This window comes from Microtus ochrogaster, linkage group LG9 (genome assembly GCF_000317375.1).
Source record: "Microtus ochrogaster isolate Prairie Vole_2 linkage group LG9, MicOch1.0, whole genome shotgun sequence".
In the NCBI taxonomy this organism is placed as follows: Eukaryota; Metazoa; Chordata; class Mammalia; order Rodentia; family Cricetidae; genus Microtus; species Microtus ochrogaster.
Window position 1 is genome coordinate 8,384,423 of NC_022034.1, and position 17,213 is coordinate 8,401,635.

The 17,213-nt window shown below is 41.4% G+C and overlaps 1 protein-coding gene across 1 annotated transcript in view; it reads left to right on the top strand.

Moving 5' to 3' along the window:
• Prkn (parkin RBR E3 ubiquitin protein ligase) overlaps positions 1-17,213 on the top strand; it is a 1,229,844-nt gene that overhangs the window by 222,265 nt on the left and 990,366 nt on the right. Inside the window, exon 2 of the mRNA XM_013352276.2 lies at positions 2,985-3,148. Within this exon, the coding sequence (XP_013207730.1) occupies positions 2,985-3,148 (164 nt within the window). The remainder of the gene's footprint in view (positions 1-2,984; positions 3,149-17,213) is intronic.

Consider the following 17,213-nt stretch of genomic DNA (forward strand, 5'->3'; position numbering starts at 1 on the left):
TGTAGCCCCCTGTCCTGTAACTTAACCAATGGATTATTGACTTTGAGTCTTGATCTGAGATGTTATGCATACATGGCAGGCATCAATATATTTTTATTTCTTCACCTGTATTTTCAGTGATGCAGAATGAAATCATACACACAAAGAGAAAAAAAGAGAGAGATGCCACATTTTCTTAATAGTATTTTTCATGAATTTCTTATTCTTCCAGTCCTTCGCTTTTCTAGCTATTCAAGACATGCCAGGTCTTCCTCTCTTGTCTTCCATGCTCTCCCTTCTCGGTCTCGCTGTTCCCACGCCTTTTGTCGCTCTTCTCACAACTTGACTCCTTCCCTGGAGCATTTGTCCTTTTTCTGTCTTATCCCGTTTTCTTATTCCTGTACAGGGAATGCCAGCATTCTATTAGGAAGCGAGCTTTTACTCTGCTGTTGACAGCCCTTCCTATCATGAGGAAAGGTCCATGCTCTTCCCTCCGAGAACGTCCTGGACACCTACTCCAAGAATGGGATGAGCTGCGCAGTATTCTAATTTTATCACAAGAGGGCAGAACCAGAAGGACTCTGTCTACACAGGGGCACTCGCAGTCTCTAGTTATTGCTGCTCTATTTACAATAACAAAGAACCAGAACCCGATTTGATGCCTGTCAGAAGACAAATGGGTAACGGAAGTATGGTGATACACAGTGGAGGAAAAAGGGAACTTGCAGGAAAGCGGATGGATTTGTAAAGTATTATATTGAGTGAGGTTCCCCAAACTCAGACAGAAACCACATAGTCTTCCCATATGTAGATCCTAGCATATAATGTATACATTTATGCATATAAATCAGTGTAAATGTGGAGAAAGCCTAAACTCTTAGAAAAGACAGCAAGTGAGGAAGAAAGGGTTTCTGAGGAAGACAGAGAACAACGGGACCATGAACTGTGAAAACAGAAAGGAGAACTGGGGAGTGAGGGAGAGGGTGCTCTACTAACGCACACCTTGTTAAAATAATAATGATGCTGATATTGATCCTTGAGAAGCCAGGTCCCTGAGAGTATAGAGGCTTTCTTGTTCCGCCTGGCTGTAGCTTCCTAACAGTAAACAACAGCAAAGCCACCCTGGGCCTGGGCCAGACTTCAGGTGCTTTGTTGTGAGTACCTAAGAGTGACTTAGGACAACAGGAAGGGAGCGCTTGACAAGAGTTTATGCTAGGTTCACAGGAGATAACTAAGAGAGAGCACACAATGTTACAAGGAGCTCACAGAGGTGACTACTCAGACACCGTTTATAGACAATGGAAGACTTTATTCCAGCCAGCTGGGACTACACTCAGGTATTCGGGACCCAAGTGCAGCCCTGAACATTTCCACTGAGGGGCTTTTAAAGGCAGAAACCACCTCCTGGTACCCCTCTTGGCAGCTGCAGGGGGAGGTGTTGTGCGAGCAATCAGTTTCACAGAAGCTATTATGATAAGCAGTTAGCTGGAGGGGAGGTTTGCACAAGTTGTGGTATCTTGACCTCAGATTCCTAGACTAGAGTTGGGAAGTTTTCCTTGGAGGTCAAATTCTTAGTTAACCCTGAAATAGTCTCAGTGAGAGTATCAGATGGTGGAACTTCTGCACTGTTTGTCTTGCTACACAAGGAGGGGTACTGGAGAACTGGAAATGGTCCCCCAAAAAATGTGTTGCCAACAGGGATTCCCCAGTGAGGGACAATACGGCATTTCTGGGTTGAGACAGAAGTTATTCCAGCCAGGCTAGCCATGGAATGTCCTTGTGCGTTTCCATCCAGGTGTCTGGACTGGAGCTTCGGTCACACGCTCCCATACGGTCTTCAGGTGACTGTATAAAAGGAGAAGAAAGATAACAAGAACTCAGTTTAGGAACTAGAGTCCCGGAACATGTGTGACTTCTGGCCTTCATCCAGGACAGATCTATGGCAAGGAAAAGAATTAAGTCTCTAAAGTTGATTGGAAAGTTCCTATCTCTGTCTCACACAATTATTTAAAGTGTGTATGCTAGTTTTACTAAAGTTTTGAATTAAAAACAAAAGACTATATTATATGCAAGAATCTAGAAAGTATTTTTGTTTGCTTTATTTTTCTCTTTCAGACACAGACTCTCTATGTAGCTTAGGCTATCCTGGAACTTGCTATTTAGAGCAGGTTGGCCTAGAAATGCCTGTGCTTTGGAGTGTTGAGATTAAAGGCATCCACACTGCACCCAACATAAGGATCTAGAAAGTACTCAATAAGAGCCTGACTTGGAGAAGTGAGAAGAGAGTGGATGGCGGGAAAGGGCAGGTGGATGTGAGGCATGCTGGGACGGTTTGACAAGGGAAGTAGGAAGACAGTGTGGGGAAGGCCATGGGTTCTAGCCAGAGTCTAATGAAGAGAACTTTCCAACAACATAGATAAGTTACTTTAAGATCTCTCTAGAAATCCAGAGACCCATGAGCCAAAATCTTTACACAGGGCCCAGAGTCCTTACTTAGCACCTACAGCCATTTAACAGAGTCCAGAACTCCTTCACAGAGCCCCAGCCCTATGGCCCCAGCTCTCTTCACTTGTCTACAATGTGGCTTCCATTTCCTCCATTTCTCTGTGGAACATCAACATGCTGCCTTTGATTTTTATGCAGAGGGCCCTGGGAGGGAGGGAGCGTTTGTTCAGTCTGTTGGAGCAGAATATTTTATAAACTCATGGGGATCTTGAGATTCCAATCAAGCAGGTGTTCCGCTTGAGTCCCTGTGTTTCGGAAAATGGATGTCAAAGGCACAGCACAGTCTTGGTTTGCAGGTCACTGACTGGTGTATGAACGGGAAGCATCTTGGGAAATTTTTTTTTTCTGGCTACTGCTCTATAGTATAAAGTTCCCTGTTACAAATGAAAGAAAATATATGCCGTTCACTGACGGGCAGGCGAGGGGCAAGCATTTCCAGAGACATTTCACTGGCCAGTAAGGGCTTGGAGTAATGCTTGTGTCTCTCTGCCTGTGTTTAGTGTTCGTCAGGTTCAACTCCAGCCATGGCTTCCCAGTGGAGGTGGATTCTGACACCAGCATCTTCCAGCTCAAGGAAGTGGTTGCTAAGCGACAGGGGGTTCCGGCTGACCAGCTGCGTGTGATTTTTGCTGGGAAGGAGCTTCAGAATGACCTGACAGTGCAGGTGAGTCTCCCTGGGTGGGTGGTTCCTGGGATTCAGCAGGGCCCATTGCCCATGCAGCTTCCTCTGCCAATCTGACGTTCATGCCCGGGATCTAATAGAATAAATAGTGCCTGGGGATTCCTTGAACTTTACTCCACACTGCTTCATTAATTCTGACCTTCTTAATTATGCATTAAAGCAGCAAGCAGGAAGGATTGGAGGACCAAGGCTGAGCGAGGTGAGAGAGGGAAAGAGAAGCGAGGCGCTAGGCTTAGTGAATGTTTACTGTCTGCGAGAGCAGCGAGGCACAATTTCAGGGTCTGTTCAGTTTTTACCTTCCTTATTCCATTTGAATCGAAATGAAGAGGGGTTCAAATAAATTGTTCCCAATCAGGCTTCTCAGCCCGTGGTCCGGTGAGGGATTTATAACCCAACTGTGACCCCTGGAGGACAGTCACAGCTGCTGCTTGGAGAGCGGCACCGGATGCTCGCCCAGGGCCCCCTGTGCAGAGTACTCGGAGAAGTCCATGAACAACATCAGAATTATACAGCAAAAGGCCATCTTTGTGTAGCCAGATGTAGGTGAAGTCACCCCTGGTCTCTGCCCTGATACAGAGCTGAGCAGACTGTAGGGATCACATCCTATAGGGATATGGCCTCCTGGGTATCTGGCCCGTGGAAATCCTTTCTTCTTGCATCTTGCATTTGGATCAGTGCATTTTGGAGGCATGTAAGGGACTGGCCAGGAGGTGATGAGCAGGTCCATCCGCTAGAGTAGGAGAACAGTGGTGGTGCTTTGGGAAGGTCAGCAGATATGAGCCCCACTTACTGCAGTAATTAGAAGCAGGGCATGCAAGTCCTCCCTGCTTCCTGCTCACAGCCTGGTAGGGATCAATGCTGTCAGGACTCACACTATCCAGTCCAGCCAGTCCTCTTTGGGCCAAGTGATTTGCCGCTTTGTGAACCGGTTTTGGAATGTGGGTACACAAAGGAACTATAGAAATGTAAATCTCTTCCGCCGTTCTCCTGCTCCCACTGCTGGCGGTGGGGCCGCCATTGTGTGGAAACTGCTGTGCTTTGCTTCCAGGCAGTTTGTTTTCATAAGGGAAGTGCCTGTGCTAAAAACTGTTTTGATTTTTTTTTTTATTTCAGTCAACTAAAAAGCTTTTCGTTGTATCTGCCAACTTCTAAACCTAAGATTGTTTCCTTCACAAATAAATGGTTTTAAAACAGCTTCTTGAATCCAAGTGAAGTGTATCGTGAGGCCTTTTAGATTCTAAAGCCTACTCCCCTACCAGGTAGGGCGGCACGTGTAACAGTTAGCTGTTTCTTATTCAAGAAGACTGATTGTTGCAGAGGATTGATGCTATGAAAATCTATGTACTGATTCAAGAGTCTTATTTTGCTTAACGTTTTTTAATTTCCAGTGTTCAGGGCTTCTGGAGGGTGGGGGGGGAGGGCGGATTGGAATTGATGAAAAGACAGAGCTCAGTTTGCCTGCATGGAGTCTGTGCTTTACCTGGTTAGGGCTCTGAAACTAAATACACACTAGATCAAACTGTCTGGGGCACCACATATGGTAAAATCCTAGCAATGCCACGCAGTTTGAATAGAATAGACATGTTCCGTGCATAATTATTGCTGCATTGCAAGCAAAGACGAGCACTGTGTCACTTCAAAGATGCAGATGGGACACCTAACAGGAAGGCACCAGGAAACAGCTCCTGGATGAACTGAGTCAAGATAAGGATTCTCTTGATGGAAGGATAAGTATGTGAAGTGCTTGGGAGGCAAGACAGTCTTCATTCTTCCAGAACTTGGAGACTATACTAAAGACTGAGGAAAAGATGGAGTTTTCAGGGTCATTTGGCAGACTCTTAATGGACTTGGCACTGTGAGTTTATTCACAGAAAGTAAAGGGATGCCATCAACAGGGTGAGTGTTCAGAGTGCTCAGTTTGTGAGAGGAGATACCTGTGGAGATGCTTAACTAACCATTGGAGCCTTGGGCTGGACCAAAGGAGCAGACTTTATACTCACAGATATTTGCCAGAGAGAAATTCTTTTGAAACAACTGGAATAGATTCAATTGCCAGGGGGCAAGGATGAAGCAGGATGAATATTTTAATTTCAGTAGCAAGGGACAAAAACACCTCAGGAAGTACAGTCCACCCAAGTGACACTTTTGAGGCTAACTTAAAAACTCTAAATTCTGAGGGTTAAGAAGGAAATGAAGAAAATTTCTGCTTTAGGGGCTGAGGTTATGGCTCAGTGACAAAGACTGTCACACAAACACTAAGACCTGGGTATAGAGGTTCTAAGGGGAGAAGGGACATGGACAGGCCAACTGGCCTAGCATACGACAGCAGACAGGACCCTGCCTCACATGGCGAGGGTGAGGACGTACGTATGTGGTTGTTCGTTGATCTCACATGTATACAAATGCACACACTCACAGGGGAGTCACACACAGACACAGTTATTTTTCTAACTTTCCTGATATAAGCGATGGCAGCTGGGTAAAGGCAGAGAAGTAGTAGGTAGTGTTTTGGATGAGAAGCACAAGGTTCAAAAGGGAAGGTTCTGGTAAGGCAATGCGGTACCAAGTAGTGTGGCAGGGGTGCTCAGCTCAGCCTGTCCTTGAAGGGAAACAGGCCCTGGAGAGGTCTGTGAGGAGAAGGGGCATCTGTCAGGATAGATGTGCTAGTCCCTGACTATATGTATAGCTGACTTCTGCCGAGATGTGATGCATGGGAAACAATTTCACATTCATTAAGACTATTTCTCTTAAGAAAGCATACTAAGCGAATGCGTATTCTAACAGTGTCTTTATCTTCATCTACCTCTAAAGTCACTAGAGTGCATCTAGTTTTTAATGTAACAAATTAAGGCAAATTGATGTTTATGTATTCTATACTCATTTGGGGAATTTGGCTTTTTTTCTCAGATTGCTGATTTTAAAGACAAAAATAATAAGAGATCAAATCTTGCTGCAACTTTGTAAGAAAGCAATGGTTTTGTTTGTATAAAGACCTTACACATACAAATACTGTACAGATGTATGCCGTTATTAACAGTGCTGCTATCCTGATTGCCGTCTTTAGCAGTCATTTGAGAATTTAGATCATCTCAATGCCAGACTCCCATGAGAAATCACAATCAATACATGTAAAATAGGTTTGAGAGGAGGCAATGAGAACAGCCTATCCAGCTGTGCTGTATTGCATGTATATGTGAACTATTCACATACTATTTCCCAGCATTAGCATTCTCTTTTTATTATATTCATTTTTTGACTATAGAATTAATGCATATTAGTTATAATAATATTTTTGGTCTTTCTGAGACAAAGTCTCTCTGTTATGTAGCTCTGACTGTCTCAGGACTCACTATGAAAACCAAGCCTCTATGTGCCTCTCTCTTAGAGATCCCTGTCTGCTTCAGCCTCCCAAGTGCTGACATTAGCCTGGCTTGGTAATAATAATTTTAAAGAAAGGGAACCATAAAAACAGACATCTATGCCTCTGCATGTTTGTGATTTTAATTAATTAGTGTTTCTCTTTTTTAATGGTAGTAATCATATGATCATTTACAATCCTCCAATGTTTTTATTTTCATTTTGTTTCTTTAATTCAAATTATTGTATATTTTGCTTGTATATCTGAGTATACTGAAAACTAAAATAAACCTTGATATTTATGGAATTTTTATTAAATTCATTTAGTGATTTCAATTTTGAAATAACAGTAACCTATGTTCATACTTGAGTCTCATTATAAAGACATGGCACACTGCATGCTGTGGGCATGTTTTCCTTTAAGTGTGCAGTTGGTGGGACTTTAGTATTCTTTGATATTCATGCACAATCCTAGAATATGTTTGTGGCTATGTGGTCGTCATTGTGCAGTCACCCTTGTATGGTGTAAGCTGTAGAGTGAAGCGAGATGCTCCATTGAGGGGAGCAGGTGAATGTTGTGGATGAGGCTCTAGAAGCTTCCACAGGTGAACACTCACCACACATGATGCTGTGCCAATGAGAGGGTAGGCAGCACGAGGGGTATATGTGCTTGCTGGGCTTTTCTTCCTACTTCCATTTGCTTTCTTTTCATAATTTTTAGAGACCCAGTTTATGAAGGAATGTAGTATTTTGAGGAGGAAAAGAGGTTCTATTAAAATTATCCCAGGACAAAAGCTTATGTAGGGATTGTTCTTAGAAAATTGAGATTCTAGGCAGTGCACCTCAGGTTTTAGAGCCTCGATTTGCTCCAGGAAGAAAGTATTATGAGAAACTTCATCCCAGGTACTTTGGGAAATAATGGCTTACTGTAGCAGTATTGTGATAATTTTAACAATAAAAAGTGTAAGCAGGTTTGTCTTCCTAACTGGTGAAATAAGACTAATATATAACTTATATTACAACATTGAAAAAACCATAGAATTCCAGTTCCTAGAGAACACAGCTACCAATCACAATGAGTTGCACTGTTAGGTGACCATGGTATTGTCTTGGTAAGACTTTTAAGAGCTTTAGAGATGTAAAGGAAAATAGGAAAGAAAAACACAATAGAAACAAAACCAAGACATGTACACAAATCTCAGAGGATCCTCAAGCATTCTGTTCCTGAGAAACTGGATAAGTGCTTTCCCCTGTACACCCTACCCCACACTGCAGCCCAAGAAGTCTGTATATTACATGCAATGCAACTGCAACAGCCTTCTGAAAGGTAGAGGCAAGAACACCACTGAACAAAGACCTGCCAGACCCAGAGACCAGAGCAGGGGTGAGTCCCTGATACAGACCCAGAGACCAGAGCAGTGGTGAGTCCCTGCTGCAGACCCAGAGAGACCTGTTCAAGGATGAGTTCTTACTTCAGATCCAGAGACCAGAGCAGGGGTGAGTCCCTGCTGCAGACCCAGAGGCCAGAGAAGGGGTGAGTTCCTGCAGCAGACCCAGAGACGAGAACAGGGGTGAGTTCCTGCTGCAGACAGAGAGAGACAAGTATAGGGGTGAGTTCCTGCTGCAGACCTAGAGACAAGAGCAGAGGCAATTTCCTGCTGGAGACCCAGAGACAAGAGCAGGGGTGAGTTTCTGCTGCAGACCCAGAGATAAGAGCAGGAGCAAGTTCCTGGGATTTCCCTTTATCCCATTCTTTATCCATTATCACAGAATGGGGGCTGGTGAATTTGTCAACTCAGAAATGCCAGTGTGTATAGGTGAGAGAAAAGAAAGCATCAATAATGTCCTGATCTCTGTCCAAATGGCCAGGAATGAAGCCATCTGGTAGCCCAGAAATCTAGCGGAGCAGTTTGCTGCAGCTGAGCAGCACAGGGAGGCTAAGTGCTTAGGCAGAATCATTATGGTCTCACAGGTCTAAATACCCATGGTTAGTGTTCATTTACGGAACCTTGCTAAGGAATGCACCTAAATAAGAAGTAAATAGTTCTTGACCGTAGGGTACTCGGTTGAGCGTGTTTTCCAAATTCAATTGAGACGCTTGTACCACAATGTTAGGAAATAAATGAGCACTTCACATAACCATTGTTGTTTGTTTACAGAAAACATTCGTTTAAAAATGCTCTCCTATTTATTGATAACATGCATTAAGGTAATAGAATTTAGGGACAAAATTATTTCATTTGTAAACTAAATTTAGTTTAAATTGTTCCATTTTCTCTATTGAATACAAGGCAACAAGAAGTGAGATAAATTTAGTGTTGAATGCATTCCACCACGAATTATTGTTTGTATATGAGAAAATTCTGCAAATGACAGTGTAAGTGTCTGATATAATGCATTTCTCCTGTGATCCTATAACAGAACAAAGCCAGGTTAAATGCCATTTTATCCAGAGAGCAACCAGACAGTGATTTCTCTGTATACATACAAGCTTACAGTTGTGTAAATCAAAACTGTTACTCTAGGGTCTGTGCAGGACTCTTTCCTGCAGGTTATCTTGCTAGAGGGATAGATTGTTAGCCTCATTGAGCTTGAGTCACCGTGAATTCCAGCTGATGCTGTAGGAGCCGATTGGTGCAGTTCAGTGGCGGAGTCTAGAGTGGTAGAGCGGATATTCCTGTGCACAGCAGGTGCTGGCTTCAGGAATATTCTGACCTCTTCTACGGTTTGTGCCAGTAACGTGGAAGCTATAGATCACATACCTCATTGCACAGTTCAGACCCACAGTTTTCTTATTTTCTTCTGAAAGGAAGTCTCCACCTTTCTTTTCCATTGTTGACATGCAAAACATCTTTAAGAACTGCCACAGATACGCAATTACTTGAAAAAGAATGTAAGAGTTGAGATGCTCTTAGCTTCTAAGTGGCTGAAAATCCCAAGTCTGTGACTTTACCAGACTCGTGTTTTCATTGTCCACAAGGAGCTCAAATCCAAATGCTGTTGACACTTGAGGAAGACAAGCTTGTGGAGCTCTTAAAGCTCCACGCAGTACGCCTGTGTTAGTACATGTAATGCCCACGACGGTCCCGCAGGAAGCCTGTCAAAGGAAGGGAATCACAGCCAGGACTGTCCACGGTGTCCTAGTGTCAAACACCCTGTCCCATTGCCTCTGTTGTCCTGCAGTGCACTTAGACCCCTCACCCTATTGTCCCAGTATTGTTAGAGATTTTGTTTGGTACAGTCCTGATTAAGAGCTAAATGGAAGAAGCAAGAGTTTGTGTCTAGGCCTCCAGTATTATTTATTACGAACCAGAAGGTTCTTGACTCAGATTCTGCCTTTTCCTTCTTGCTTTTTACCAGGAAACGTTAGCAAGCCAAATAATGTCAGAAAAGAACACAAATGTGTCCATGAGAAAGCTCTCTGAAAGTTCACGATGTTGTTCGTTTAATGGTCTTGAGTGACAGCTTTAGAGAGCTGATTAACAGTATTTACTCTAAATTTTATTTTCTTTCCATGTAAGTTAGGTGTCCAGAAAACAGAATTCAGTGGGGGAGTTTTGCTCAGCTGTCTGAATGTACTGTGTTCACCCATTTTGTTTTATTAAGTATTGTGTTTACTGTTGGTAGGAGTACAATCTCCATACATTATTTAGCAGGAGAAACTCAATTAACAAAAATCAACATTAGATAAATGACTGTTGCCATGGCAACTTCTTTAAGGCCTGAAGGATGTGCTGAGTATTTTCCTGGGCCATGTACTAAAACAGGACTGAGAGACTCATTCAAATGAAAGAAAACCATGGAGGATTCCTGATGTGCTGTGAAAAATCCCTCTGTAGATAATTCTTAAAAGCCCAAGTATGCCACCCTGTTCCATGTACACATTTCCCCCCAAGACAGGCTTGCTTAGGGGCGTGGCTCTTGGGAAAAAGCTCCAGCCTTTGCAGGTATATTGGAAGTTCATCTCACTGTGGGGTTTTTTCCATCAAAAGCTTTCTATCATTGATCCTGGCTGGTTTTCCTTCTCAGGTATCAGTCAGCTAAATCTTACTATACAGTCTAACTATGGCCCAGAGTACTACTCTTGAAATTAATAAAACATTCTGACGTGAGGGAGAAGTGAGGACAGCAAGGACCAGAGGAGTTTGTGTTTCGGAACACCCGCAGACTCAGTTTCAAGTGTGCGCCGTTTGAAAGCTCAACACAGGCTTCGCTGAGGCTGTTGTTCTTCATTCATTTTTACATCCAAGTGTTTTAAAGGGAATTGGATGCTTGTTTGTATTCCATCTATGCACAATTCATCAAAACATTGCTCTGACGGAGAGAAAATAAAAACAACACTTTCCTAAGATATTTCCATTGTCATTTGGACACTAACAACTCTGTACACGACTGAGGGAGGTATTCTCAGCCCCCATGGTTTACAGTTCATTTCTCAGAGTCAGTTTTCATCCAGCAACATTGGTATGCGTGCATTTCTCACAAAAACCTCCTTACCTTATATATACATCTTCTTCTTTGTCAAGTTTGATGATGTCATCCAACCTACACATATTGCAGTATATAACACAGAAGTTAAAACTTCTAGAATGTGGTGTACTGGATGAAATCATTTAGTTAGAGTTCTGCTAGACTTCCTAATACTCTTATAATGAGGTAGATATGAATCACCCATGAGTCAGACTGTCTGGTATGGGCAGACATTAGAATTCTTCAGTCTTCGCTTTTTTCTTTCATCTACAAAATGCCTGCATTTTAAAGAGTTGTTCTGACAACTGGATAAAATTTTATATAGGAAATATTGGCTTATACAGGTATGGGGTTATCATTTTAAATTGATGAGTAATTCACAAACTAAATGATAAACCTTTTGTTATTGATTTATCCTGCAATTTCTTCTGTTATAAAACATTCAGAAAAGGGAAAAGATTTACCCATGCCAAATTGCGTACTCCTCCACACACGAACTAACCTTAAAATAGTACTTTATAGGGCATTTGTGGAAACTTCTTTGATTCAAATCATATGACAAACTGTTATTATAAGACAAGAGTGTGTTCCATCCTAAGGAAATCAGCATTCCAGAATGTACCGTATGTGCCATTTTATATGGGGCACATTTTTATAAGAGTACTTACCGTTCAAAATTCTGTTTAACAAGGGGCATACAATAATTTAAAGATCGCTTCTAGGAATCTGTGAGTCACTCAAATGTAAAATAGAGGGCAAGAGGAGGCACTCTGAACGGAAATTGCTTTCTCAGGCCACTGAAATGATTATATGAGATGCTGGATTTACATAATCTGTCATTCTGTAGTCGACTATGTGTGGCTCTTGCTTTCCAGACTAAGTTAGTAACTTCTATTATGTTTGTTTTGAGTGTTTAAATGGAAATCTTGAAGCCACAAATGTCAATCTTTATGAATTGTTCATGTATAATCTCATGTAATGTCCTTGATTTCATCTCAACCTTTTGCCTAAAATTTTGTTTCATATATGTTTATACACACACATCTATCCATAATTGTATATTGTTTGTTCAATCCTGTGACTGGTAGAAAATTAAGTAAAGATGTTTTATTTCACATTAGGGGAGTGTCTGAAATATTAAAAGAATAACGACAAAGGTAAATATGCGCACGATGCAATTTATTTTATTAAAAACAATCACTGAAAGTACAAAAATATATTGAGTATTTAAAAGACAAGAATCAGTGCATCTTTCTGAAATTAGGAATATGAAAGTCTTTATTTGATCAAAATTTCTTCTATAAGTATGATATTATAATTATGACAATATATAATAGAATTTCCAGGTTTAGTAGTGCACATGTAACTCTAGCACTTGGGAGGTGGAGGCAGGAGGATTGGAGTTCAAAGTCAACCACATAGTGAGCTCTAGGCCAGCCTGAGCTGCATGAGACCTGATAAATAATCTTAGCTTGTCATGTTCAGGGTTGCTGTGTATGCTTAACCCTTGCCTCGGGTAGAGGTCCTCACAGTAGATTACAGCTGTGCCCTATTCTAAAGTATCAGATCATTTGGGCTTTTTTTCTTTTTGAACAATTTTTATTTTGTCTGTTATTTCAGGGTTTTGTTGGTTTGGGTTTTTTCCCTTTGGCTTTTTGAGACAGGTTTTCACTGTGGCCATCCTAGTACTCATTTTGTAGACCAGGCTGTCCTTGAACTCATAGAAAACCTACTTGCTTCTCCCTCCTCTCAGAGGAGTGCTGGGATTAAAGGCTGCATCACCATGTCTGGCAAATTCTGTTTGTTCCTAAAAAAGTTATTGATGGAAGATCTTTAAAAAAAAAACAATTATACTATCTCATTGAATGAATGAGTTTTATTGATAGTGTTTTACAGAGACTAGAAAAGCAAATGAGAAGTAAGCAAACCAAATCCAAAGGGCTCACCTCTGCTTGCACAGCATGTTGTGTCTCTCATTAGATGGTTCTCACACTGATGACAGAAACCTTGTTCATAGCTGCTCAGCTTCTACATTCTTTGTTTATCTTGAACATTGTTTTTTAAATTGTTTTATTCTTGAGATAGTTACCTGATTTCCCCTTTCACCTTTCTCTGTCAAAACCCTCCCATATGCCCCCTTTCTCCCTTTCACACTTATAATCCCTTTTTGAAAATTAATTGTTGCTAGATGCATATATGGTTATGGGTATATAGGTATACTGTTAAATATAAATAACCAGCACAGTCCGTATAATGTTACTTGTGTGTATCTCTTCAGGGATGAGCATTTGGTATTGGACAGCCAATCAGTGTGCTCTTCCCTGGGCAAGACTATTCTCCCACTTTCAGCCTCCTTTAGTGCCATGATATTTCGTATATATTGAGATCTCATGGACTTTCCCCTGCCCAGTTTGGCATGTCTATTGCTATTGCCTTTGTTCGACTCATGATTAGACAGTCTTGTTGGTGAAACTTTGTGGGTATAGCTTCTGGCATTACTAGGAGACACAATCTCACAGCAAACTCCCTGATCCTCTGGTTCTTAAAAATAAATCTTTCCATCCCCTTTTCCACAATGTTCTCTAAGCCTTAAGTATAGGAGTGTTTTGTGGATGGATCCATTGTGACTGGACTCTATTAATCTGCATTTTGATTGATGTGTTTGTCTGTAGTGGTCTCCACTCATTGCAAAGGAAAATTTCCTTGATGAGGGGTAAGGACTACACTTTATCCATGGATATAAGGGCAAACATTCTGAATATAGTTAAGGATTATACTGTTTAGTAATATGGCAGTTGTAGAACTTACTTCTCCTCCAAGATCCATTACCTCACTAGCCCTGAGTAGTTGGCTAGATTTCCAGTACTAGATATGGTTTCTCTCTTGTTGAATGGGTCTCAAGTCCAACTTGAGAGTTGGTGGTTACTGCAAAGGTGTATGTACCGCTACCACACTCTTAGGATTGTCATGCCATGCTGCTCATAGCTTGTGTGTAGTAGGACATCATAGTAGGTCTCTTGGTTGCTTCCCTCATTTGGACGTTCATATTTATCTTCTGGTACCAAGAAAACTAATCTTTAGGGGGTAGATTTTCAGGTCAGTTCAAACTCAGAGCCTTCTGGGTGAAGTGCATGGTGTCATCAGCAATTAGGATTTACCCTCCCCCTCCCCAGAAGACAAGCAAGGGCAATATGTTTTGGGAGTTTCTTAACCCTTAACACCAACTCAAATAAGAGTGTCTTCTGTCTAGTACTGAGGGTTTTGTTACTCTTTGACCCTTAGAGGGAGCATTGTCAACTCAGTTAAAGAAATTTAGTCTAAATTGCTTATGTGTATTTATATAGACAGTTACATATATTACAATTTTCCTTCCTTCCTTCCTTCCTTCCTTCCTTCCTTCCTTCCTTCCTTCCTTCCTTCTCTATCTTTCTTCCTTTCCATCCTATCTTCCTTCCCTTCTGTTTTGGTATATAGTGACTCCTTGTTAGTTATTCAGACTTTCTGCTATTACTCTCCTTCCTCCTTAATCACTACCCACCCTGTGCATTTTGTTTATTTGTTCCAGTGGCTTTAATTGGGAAAACTCAATCCTGTACCTAGTAAACTGGCTCTGCCTGAGTAAGAGTAGCCAGTATAGAATGTGGAGGAATCTATAGTTTCCTACAGACTCCTTATTTGCCCATGCTGACATTTTGAGGGGATATACTTGATGACACCGAGGGCGGAATTAAAAGGGATGTCTACAGTCTACTCCTGGGATGAAGCCCCCATTCATCTGACATGCTATGTCACACATGCTCCTTTCCCACCTTGTCATTGTACCTGCATCTACAGATTTTTTTTCTGTTCTTTCACAGTAGAAGAAACCTTTGCTTTAAAGTTTTTTTTTAACAGATGACCATTAAATGTATGTTCTTATACCCCTTCTCATCCTGTCCCAGCATCCTTATAAGCTTTCTACTTCTTTGGTCAAATTCTATTTTCCCATTTTTCAAGAGGGCCAACGTCATTGAACTCCAGAAATGGCCCTACATTTGTAGAAACTATTGCTTGTTTCTTAATATGAGATGCCTATTATGTAGCCTAGTGTTTTATTGTAGGATCAGTGATACAGCTCATGCAGTTGTTCAGTCTAGTTAAACATGTATCCTTTCTTTACAAGATTTATAGTCAATCCAGACCCCCTCTTCAATATGTGTGCTACTTATTGTTTTAATATCTGTTCACTCTGACTCTCTCATTGAGAACCAACTGTAAGCCACAGATGAGGCATGAGCTCTGCTCTCTATAGCTATCTACTAATGCAGAATTCCCCTCTGTATGCTGTGAACACCATTGGTTAATAAAGAAACTGCTTTGGCCTGATAGGGTAGAGCAAAACTAGGTGGGGAAAACTAAACTGAGTGCTGGGAGAAAGAAAGGCAGAGAGAGAAGCCATGTAGCCCCACTGGAGACAGACACTGGAACTTTAGCTGGTAAGCCACAGCCACATGGCAATACACAGATTAATAGAAATGGGTTAAATTAATATGAGCTGATTGCAAGATGTAAGCCTGTTAGAGAGTGATGTCATGGTAGGATATAAGCCTGATAGATAGTGATGTCACAGTAATATGTAAGCCTGTTAGAGTGTGACGTCATCAGTAAGATGTAAGCCTGCTAGATAGTGATGTCACAGTAAGATGTAAGCCTGTTAGAGTGATGTCACAGTAAGATGTAAGCCTGTTAGAGAGTGATGTCACAGTAAGATATAAGCCTGTTAGAGAGTGATGTCACAATAAGATGTAAGCCTGTTAGAGAGTGATGTCACAGTAATATGTAAGCCTGTTAGAGAGTGATGTCACAGTAATATGTAAGCCTGTTAGAGAGTGATGTCATCAGTAATACGTAAGCCTGCTATATAGTGATGTCATCAGTAATATGTCAGCCTGTTAGAGAGTGATGTCATCAGACAGTGAGGAATAAAGGACTGTTACTGGAGGATGTTCCGATAAATTCTACTTATTATGTTTTTAAGGTTTATGGGCGCACCCATGCCATAGCATGTGTGTACAGATCACAGGATATTTTCTAAGAGTTGGTTCTCTCTTTCCATGTAGTTCCAGAGGATGGAACTACAAGGTAAATATGTTTAGAGAGGAATCATTCAGAGGTTTCACTTGGTACCTTGCTCGCTCTACTGACTATGGTCCTATGGTCCTATGAGCATCTTGCCACAATGGCACATGATGTGAACAGCCAGGAAGCAAAGAGAGGGCAACATGACAAGAGACCAGGGACAAAACAGACCCCTCCAAGCCACCCCAGTAACCTGCTTCCTCCAGTCAGGTCCTTCCTCCGACTGCCTTGTTTAGTTTGTACCCAATGCTGTCAGGGAATGGATGACATGGCACAGAGTACACACGTGCATTCCAGTCAAGGTGAGACTAATGTAGAATAGGAAGAAAACTGCAATAGAACTGCATAGGGAGTTTTAGTGATTTTGAATTTGTTTAATTGCAAGATGTGATTGTAGCAATCTTGACTTCTTGTATATGTCAAATTTCTGTTAGTAGTCCAAGATAAAATGAATGTGTGTGTTTGTGTGTGTGTGTGTGTGTGTGATTTAATATAAGGAATATATACAAGCCATTCAACAAGCTATAGAAAAGCATACCTATTTGTACCTGCTACTTATAAAAGAAAGCATTTAGTTTGGATCATTGTTCCCATGAGTCCATCACCATCACGGCAGGAAGCATAGCAGAAGAGAAGGAAAACATGGTGCTGGAGCGGTAGCTGGCTTATCTTCACTGTATCATTTATCTCAGAGCTGCTGATCTGAGCCTTTAGATTTGACAACAGGAAAGAGGAACATAAAATTGAAGACTAATACTGGATTGTTCCCAGACTCTCAATGCTCACTAATTGCTCTGGCTTCCAGAAAATAGCTAAGCAATTGAAACTGTGAAATGTTCTTGTTTTCTCTGGCTCATCTCTTGGTGATAATTTTGCTTCTTATACTCATTATAGATCAAAATTATATAGGCTCAGTCTCTTTATTCATGCATAAATTTCAGCTTAATATAGTATTTCTATATGTTACCTCTTAGAGTTAATAAAGGTACCATTTATTCATTTATTTCTCAAAATATTTGCCACAGTTTTCTGTATCAGAATCTCCTAGCATGAATGTGTAGAAGAATGCTACGAATCTCTCTCTCTCTCTCTGTCTCTCTCT